Below are 8385 nucleotides of genomic sequence, written 5' to 3' on the forward strand. Positions count from 1 at the left end.
AGAGTCACCCGCACACACGAGCGTGAAGACGCCCTGGCAGCATTCTCGCGGCCCCCCGCTCCCCCCGCCCCGCGTCCCCCCGGGGGGAAGTGGCGGGGCTGCACTGTGGACGATTTGGGAGTCACAGGCGTTTGGGGTCTGTCCTCCCCTCCGCACCCCTGGTCCAGGGGGCTCCTGTGGGAGGGGCTTCAGCCGAACTTCGCACGGAGACGGCTGGGCAGACCCAGGGCTGCGGCTGGGCGGGCGTCGCCCCGCTCACGCCGGGGATCAGGGGTCAGCACGTCGCGGTCCGCGGGGCCCTCGGAGCCCCAGAGCTGCGCCGCCCAGCCCCGCCCGCCCGTGGGGGGGTGGTGCTGCCCCTGCTGGGAGTGGGCAGTTGCCCCCGCTGGCACCCCAGTCCCTGGCTCTCCCGGAACACGGCTTTGACCTCAGCGTCCCCGGCTTCCTTTCCTGCGTAGGCTCCCCTGTCTCCTGTTAGCTCCGCCGGCCGGCCGAGGGTCCAAGTGCCCGCCCTCCTGCGTCAGGCCCTGCCCGGATCCCCGCCCAGCAGCACGATGGCCGCGGTGAGTCCCTGCCGGGTTCGGGCGGGCTCGGGCTCGGGCGGGCGGGCGAGTTCGGCGGGTGGCGGCGGCCGGAGACGCGTGCCCCAGGTCACCCTGCCTCTGCTCGCCCCTCAGGAGCTGGATGGGTACTACTACCCGGAGGACGGGGGCAACGGCACCAACGACGAGTACTGGTCCTTGGGCCCGAGCGACAACCTGCTGTGCTCCCTGGAGGAGGTCAGGGCCTTCTCCAGGCTGTTCGTACCCGTCGCCTACTCCTTGATATGCGTCTGCGGCCTCCTGGGCAACGTGCTGGTGGTGGTCACCTTCGCCTTCTACAAGAAGGCCAAGTCCATGACCGACGTGTACCTGCTGAACATGGCCGTGGCCGACATCCTCTCGGTCCTCACGCTCCCGTTCCTGGCGGCCACGCACGCGGCCGACGAGTGGCTGTTCAGCAACGCCGTGTGCAAGCTGGTGCGGGGCGTGCACTCGGTCAACTTCTACTGCGGCATGCTGCTGCTGGCCTGCGTCAGCCTGGACCGCTACGTCGCCATCGTGCAGGCCACCAGGTCCTTCCGCCTGCGGGCCCGGGCGCTGGCGCACCGCCGCGGCATCTGCCTGGCCGTGTGGGCCGTGTCGGTGCTCATCTCCGTGGCCACCTTCGTCTTCTACCAGAAGTACCCGGCGCCGGGCCCCGTGCCGGACGGCGGGCGGCAGAGCCACGTGTGCGAGCCGCGGTACGCCGGCGTGTCCGAGCCGCTGCACTGGAAGCTGCTCATGCTGGGCCTGCAGCTGCTCTTCGGCTTCTTCGTGCCGCTGGTGTTCATGGTGGTCTGCTACCTGCTCATCGTCCGCACCCTGCTGCGCGCCCAGAACGCGAAGCGGCACCGGGCTGTCCGCGTGGTGCTGGCGGTCGTGCTGGTCTTCCTGCTCTGCCAGGTGCCCCACAACCTGGTGCTGCTGGTGACGGCGGCCAACCTGGGCAGCATGGGCCGGTCCTGCCGCGGGGAGAAGCTGCTGGGCTACGCCCGGCAGGGCACCGAGGCCCTGGCCTTCCTGCGCTGCTGCCTGAACCCCGTGCTGTACGCCTTCGTGGGCCAGAAGTTCCGGGGCTACTTCCTACGGATCATGAAGGGCCTGCTGTGCGTGCGGCGGGGCCCGAAGGCCCCCGGCTTCTCCTGCCCCAAGCTGCAGTCCGACACCTTCGCCTCCAGGCAGAACAGCGAGACCCCGGACAACGACAACGCCTCCTCCTTCACCATGTGACGCGCCCCGCGCCTCGGGGGCACGCCCTCCCACGCATGCGCATGGTGCCCGGACGCGGGGGAACGTGGACCAGGGAGGAAGGCTCGCGGTGTCTTCCCCGTGGGCCCCGGACTGCGGGGGGATCCCGGGGGGGGCCCTCTCCACGGGGTGGGGGTGGGGGTGGGGGTGGGCTCTGACGGTAGCGCTTTCCAGATTTTCTCGGCCGGAGACTGGGTGACACGGCCGTATCCCGCAGCCGGCACCCCTCCGGACGGGCCTGGGGAGACGCGGAGTCGGGGGGACTTGTTTACAAACACGAACGTTTTCAGAAACACGGATGACGCCGTCATAGGCCGCAGCTTCCTCCGGTCAGAGCAAAAAAAAAAAATAATAATCAAGTAGCTTGAGAAACCAGAACAGAAAAAACAAAACAAACGAAGAAATGAAAGCCCACACGCCGCTCGTTCCTGGGGAGAGGTCCCAGATCCCACCCCCCGCCCCGCCCGTGTGCGGCAGCCGCACAGAAGCGGCTCACGCCCCGCGGTGCCCTCGGCAGGGGGGCCGGCGGCTGCGTGGGTGGGACCCAGCGCTGTCCCCACGGCCCAGGCCCTTGGGAGAGCGGAAGATGGCCGCCGCATGTCCCCGTAGCCGGCGGTCCCTGCTGGAGCCCATCAGGCCGAGAGCTCTGGGAAGACGGGCGCCCACGGCTCCCGGCCAGCACTGGGGGCCTCAAGAGACACTTGCTTAGTGCCACGTCCGAGAGAGACTGGAGCCGGCAGTGCCGCTCACGGCGTCGGGTGCGAGAAGCCGTTCGCCCGCGGGGCGCTGTCGGGAAGAGAGCAGGGAAACTGGGCTGAGGACAGACAGAGGGGCGTGCGTCCCCTTCCTCGGGGGGCGGGGGTGGGGGCGGCTGCCCGCTGTCCCTGCCGAAGCGTCCCACCTGGGACCCGGGCCCCTGAGGAGTCAGGCCTCCATGCTCTCCCCACGCCCAGGGAGTCCGCAGGGCCCGTGCTGGGCAGCGTGCCGTGCAAGTACGGGGACCTGACAGGGACCGCGCCAGCCTGCCGCAAGGGGCCGGGCCTGTGGGAGGTGCGGGCATGTCCCGGGTGGACGGGCGTGTCCTCGGAGCCCCCTTGTCCTCCTGAGCCTCCTGAGTCCCCGTGGGAAACTCGGCGCCATGTCCAGGACTCAGAGTCCGCATTTCCAGGTGCGGCGCTGGCTCCACCAGGCCACGCCGGGATTCGCATGCAGAGCAGAGGCTGGCTTCCGGCCAGGCTGTGGCGTCCCATCCGGGGGCCGCGGTGTGCAGGGACCCCGAGTACCTTGAGCCTGTGAGCGGCCGACTCCGAAGCCAAGGTGAAGGGGATGGTCCCCTGACGCCGCTCTCCGTGGGACCGTGGCGGCGCCGGCATGGTCTCGGAAGGTGAGCCCACGCTCCCAGCCGGCTCAGTGACGTCGGGCGTCTGGTGCGCACGGCCGGGACACGGGCGCGTCCGTGCGACTGCCATCTCCCGAGGACAGACGCTCACTTCCCTGTGCAGGTGGCAGCTTCTCCGAGTCCCCGCTGCCGCAGTGAATAAAGGTGTTTCTGACACGTGCTAGGCGCTCCACTGCATCACGTGGCCGCCCTCCGCTGGCCGCCGCGGGGGCTGGGTCAGTCGGCAGGTCGGTGACAGGTGGCCACACCGCAGCCGGCTCCCACAGGCGCAGGGCTGCGCAGGGTGGGCTCCTGCGCGGGAGCCTGGGGATCGTCCTTCCACGGTTCTCGCGTCCCCTTTCCACGACCGTCCCCCGCTCCGTGGAGTCCGCGCCTCCTCCCCCGGCGGGACCGCCGTGTGCCCACCTCCAGTGCCCACCCCGCCCCTGCACCCTGTTCTGCCCGACCGGGGACGGGCCCTGCTCCCGTCGGAACCGCCCTCCTCGGGCCGCGAGTCATGACACACAGGCTGTGTCCATGCTGTGATCGAACACGTGTGCACGCAGTTGTGACACACACACGTGTGTTTACGTATGGTCACACCTGTTGCTCCTAACCAGAGACGGCTTTTCGTGGCTCCTGCTACAAAGTAGCTGAAATGCTGTCAGTGATTGCTTCTGGGTAAGTGAAGTTTCCTCAGCACAAATCCCAGCCGCGTCGGGCATTCAGGCAGCAAGTGTGACCGTGCAAGCCCACGCGCTGGTACGAGGCACGCGGGGGTCGTCTTGCAGTCTGCGTGCTGATTGGCTTCTGAGGCTGAGCAGCTGGTGTTGAAACGACACCGGAAAAGTGCGGGATGTTCAGGTCTTCAAAAACTCGGATGCTGTGTCCAAAATCCAGGCATTCGGTAGACATCAGAGCACGAGGTCTCATCGAACACTTGTACGTGCTCACAGGGAGTCGGTGTGTGTGCCCACGGTGCACGTGCTCACAGTGTGCAGGTGTGTGTGTCACAGTGTGCAGGTGTACATGCTCACAGTGTGCAGGTGTGTGTGTCACAGTGTGCAGATGCATGTGCTCACAGTGCACAGGTGAGTGTGCTCATGGTGTGCAGGTGTGTCACAGTGTGCAGGTGTACATGCTCACAGTGTGCAGGTGTACATGCTCACAGTGCACAGGTGCGTGTGCTCTCAGTGTGCAGGTGTATATGTCACGGTGTGCAGGAGCGTGTGCTCACAGTGCACAGGTGTGTGTCACAGTGCACAGGTGCGTGTGCTCACAGTGCACAGGTGCATATACTCGGTGCACAGGTGCGTTTGCTTGCTGGGGCCGCCATTACCAAAGGCTGGAGTCTGAGATCCAGGGGTGAGCAGGTGGGTTTCTCCCGAGGTCTCTGCCCTTGGCGTGCTGACGGCCCCTCTTCTGTCTCCTCGCTTGCTCGTCCCTCTGTGCCCTAATCCCTGGTGTCTCCTCTGTGCCCTAATGCCCTCTTCTTATGAGGACCCAGTCAGAGTGGGCAGGCCCACCTGATTACCCCTTTTTACCTCAGTGACCCCTGAAAGGCCCGTGTCCAAGTGCGTCACAAAGAAACCGGGAGCTGGGACGTCAGCACAGGGGCTCGGGAGACCCAGTGGCGCCCACACACCCAGGCAGAGAGCGCGGCCTCTCCCCATAAACTTCCAACAGGCGGCACCGTTTCCAGGCAGTGCCCCCCTTTCTCGTAGGCTGTGTTCAGGCATTCGTGCCCGCTGCAGTGGTTCAGCGGCCTATCCCCACGGCACGAAGGACAGGGACCCTCGTGACCTCGGGCCAGACCACGCCCCCCTGTTTAACCTGCCCCGAGTCTAAGCCCCAACACCCCCTGAGACTCACACCTCCTCCGAGAAACCTTCCATGTCGGGGTTCCAGGGGCCGGTCTGCTGCCCCCGCTCCTGCCCGGGGAGGGGCTGCCCCCCACCCCCACCCCCACGGTTCCCCGGCAGCACAGGGGCAGGCCCCCAACCCCGGTGGCTGCTGCGCTCACTGCAGAGACCTCCCCCTCTTCTTGGGGACCCCTGTCAGCAGGCAGTGGCAGGTGGCTGTGTCGGGCCCGTGGAGGCCAGCCCCCATCTGCCTGCCCGTGTGTCTGCACAGCCTGTGGCTCAGGGTGGCCTCTCCCCACGACCCGGCTCCTGGAGCAGCGTGCAGCCACCCCACCCCCGTCTCTGGGAGAGAGTGGCAGGGCACGTTTGCTGTCAGACTAGGCGCTCTCCACCCCTCCCCCTGCAGGTGCAGTCCTCTGATGCCGTCTGCACCCTGCTCCTTGCCCCCTGGGGGCCCGGCTGGCGCGGTCCGGTGCCCAGAGATTTGTGTGACACGGCGGGGAGGCTGCAGCGTGCCCAGCTCACTGCAAACTGCTGATGCCTTCTGTGTTGGTGCCCCGAGAGGCATTTGCTAGTATAATCATGCACCTGCCGTTTTACTCGGGTGGATCGCGTGAGAACTAAAAGCAGGAGCTGTGTGTCTCTCCTAATCCCTTGGTCCGTTTCTCTGTTGCACCTGAGCCCTGGTAGGCAGTGCAGACGGTCAGCAGAGTGCCTCAGTCCAGGTTGTCCTCGTGGTCCAGATGGGCTGCTGTGGCTCCTGCCATCGCACTTCCATTCCAGCCAACAGGCAGAGGAAACGGGGAAGTGGTGGTCTTTTCTGTAAGGGCACACCTTGAAAGTTGTGGAAATCACTGCCCCCTCCCCCACCTCTTGGCCTGAAGTTAGTCAAGGGGCTGAACCGGGTGGAAGGAAGTCTGAGAAACATCTTCCGCTGGCCGGCCCCGAGTCCTCGTGCGTGTGGCAGCAGAGGACACGCAGTGAGCCCGTCCACACACGGGCAGAAGGCAGGGCGGCCGCAACAACCACTCGCGTCAGAGAGAAGAAGGAAGGCGATTGGCTTTCAGGAAATGCTTAATTCAAGCTGCACTGCGGGGTGACGACAGGAACCCTCAATGCCGGCACCGCAGGGAAGGCCGGGGGGGCACCCGTGAGCGGGGGGGGGGGGGGGGGGGATCTCCTCCCTCGGGGCCCTGGTCGCCGCCGCCACCGCGTCCGGAATCCGCCAGCCTGCACGTTCAGGGCACTGCCCTGGGGTCGCCGCCAGTGTGTTGTGAGTCTCATCCTCCGCCTCGCGTTGGGAGACTGCCTGGGCTCTGGAATGGAAGGTGACATTTTGGGGTCCTTTCTCTGAAACGATTATGGAAGTAGATGAGGCGGCAAATCATCACGCTGAGGGCGCCACTCAGGAGACCTGGAGTCCTCACGTGACGGAGCCCCGGCTTCGGAGGGGGAAGAGCCCCAGACCAGCCCCCTGGCCTTCGTGACGTGACACTGCCGCCCCCTGCTGGACGCAGGCCGCACCGCGGAAACGCCCCCCACTCTCCACAGGGCCAGCGGGCCCGCGGCCCCCCCGGTGCGAGAACTTCCACGGGAGCTAATGCCGTGTTCTCTGAAAACTGGCATCAAGTCCTCGGAATAACCGATTTGAAAACTTCGCCTGCAATATTGCTGCAATTCACTCTTTTTTTCTACTGACTCAAATACTTGGTAGATTGGCTCCTTTTTAAAAAATTTTTTCCCTCTGCTTACATTTTTGTGCACGTGCTTGTGTGTATGTTTTGGTGGTAACACGTGTTTGAGCATGTGTGTGTATGTGATTTAGGAAATAAGGTTTACATGTGTTTTAGGGTACCCATTTTAGGACGCTTTTAAGGATGTGATAACTGACAGATTTTACCTTAAAAGATGAGATACAGTTCACTCGCCAGAAGTTAGTTCTGAAACCGTGAAATTAAGCAGCCTCCTTTCTCTGCCTGTCTGCATTCTGGGCGAGGCCGATGAGGGAAACAGTTCCCTGGTAACGAGGAACAGCGTGGCGTCGGGGTGTCAGCACCCCCCGAGGACCGTCACCGCCTCTGGTCCGCGTGGCCTGCCGGCCGGGGGAGGGGAGGTGGCCATCCCGGGGCTGCCCGCCAAGGCAGACAGTGGCATCTGGTGTGGGGATTCGGGAGCCGGGCCTCACCTTTGAGAAAGACCTTCTCGGTGGGCTGCCCCTCTGTGGGCCTCAGCTCCAGGGGCTCCTGTCCATCAGCGAGTGGCCACAGCCGAAGGCATGGCTTGAGGGCCACCAGCGGTGGCCCCCCGTGGTCCAGCCTCTCTCCCAGGCCTCACTCGGGAGCCTGGGGCGCAGAGCCGTGGGGGCACAGCCATGGGCGTGTGTGTGCTGCCTCGTAAACTCTCACCAGCAGTCCTGACCCTTCTTCCCTCCTGTGTTCAACCAGCCACACCTCTCTCTCCCCTCCCCTCCTCCCTGCGGTATCTGCAGCTGCCCACAGGCCTGCCCTGCCCGGCGGGCACACGGACAAGGGACCAGCCGCCCCTGGGTGAGACGGTTCTGGCCGGAGGCCGAGTTTGAGGGCAGCACGTGGGTCTGGCCCGGCCGGTGCGCCTGCTCACGCTCTCCCGTTGGCTGCGACGGGGCTGACCCCCAGAAACCTCGGCGGGCGGGCAGGTGTCTCAGTGAGCAGAGCCCACCTTAGCCTGAGTTCCCACGGACCAGCCCCTCCTGGCGCTCCTGTGTGACCCAGAAACAAAATGACTCTTTGTTACGTCTGGCCTGCGGCTGTCCGAGGGGAGGGGTCCCCCAGGGTCTGGCGGTCCTCCTGGACAAGAGGTGCCTTCTGCCTCTGCAGGGCGCCCCCCACCCCCTGCTGCCGACTGCTCCACGGGTGACCCAGGGCAGTGCCCCTGCACGGGAGCCCTCCAGACTGTTCTAGAAGCCGCTGCATCTGCACTCAGACCCTCCTGCCCATTCTGCATGTGGCAGCGGCCCCCTTCCCAGCAAAGGCCACAGGGGCGGGAGGGCTGCTGGTCTAAGTTCTCGCTGCCTCTGTATTACACAGCCACCCCCTAGCCACCTGTGCCCTGCACACCCGACTCCTGATTTTGGACTCTGCCCTGTGAGTTGCTGTGGCAACGGGACCCAGGGGCTGAGGGCTGAGCAGAGGCTGGAATGTGCTCTTGGGCTGGGCTGGTCCTTCCGGCTTTGGCCATTTGGGGCACTCAGGGCCTGGAGCCACCAGTCCTTTCTCCTGAACATGTAGGGGTAACCTCGCGACAAACGGAGCCTGGAGCATCCCAGCAGGCGTATATA

General features: G+C 65.3%; 1 protein-coding gene across 1 annotated transcript; it reads left to right on the top strand.

Annotated features, from left to right (window-relative positions):
* Window positions 1-671: 671 nt before the first annotated feature.
* CCR6 (C-C motif chemokine receptor 6) lies at window positions 672-1873 on the top strand (the record flags this gene model as incomplete). Its single annotated transcript, XM_028503988.2, has 1 exon — window positions 672-1873. A coding segment is annotated over one exon (1140 nt), but the record flags the coding sequence as incomplete, so codon positions are not given.
* Between the last annotated feature and the right edge of the window lie 6512 nt (window positions 1874-8385).

Source organism: Phyllostomus discolor, chromosome 4 (genome assembly GCF_004126475.2).
Source record: "Phyllostomus discolor isolate MPI-MPIP mPhyDis1 chromosome 4, mPhyDis1.pri.v3, whole genome shotgun sequence".
NCBI classification, from domain to species: domain Eukaryota; kingdom Metazoa; phylum Chordata; class Mammalia; order Chiroptera; family Phyllostomidae; genus Phyllostomus; species Phyllostomus discolor.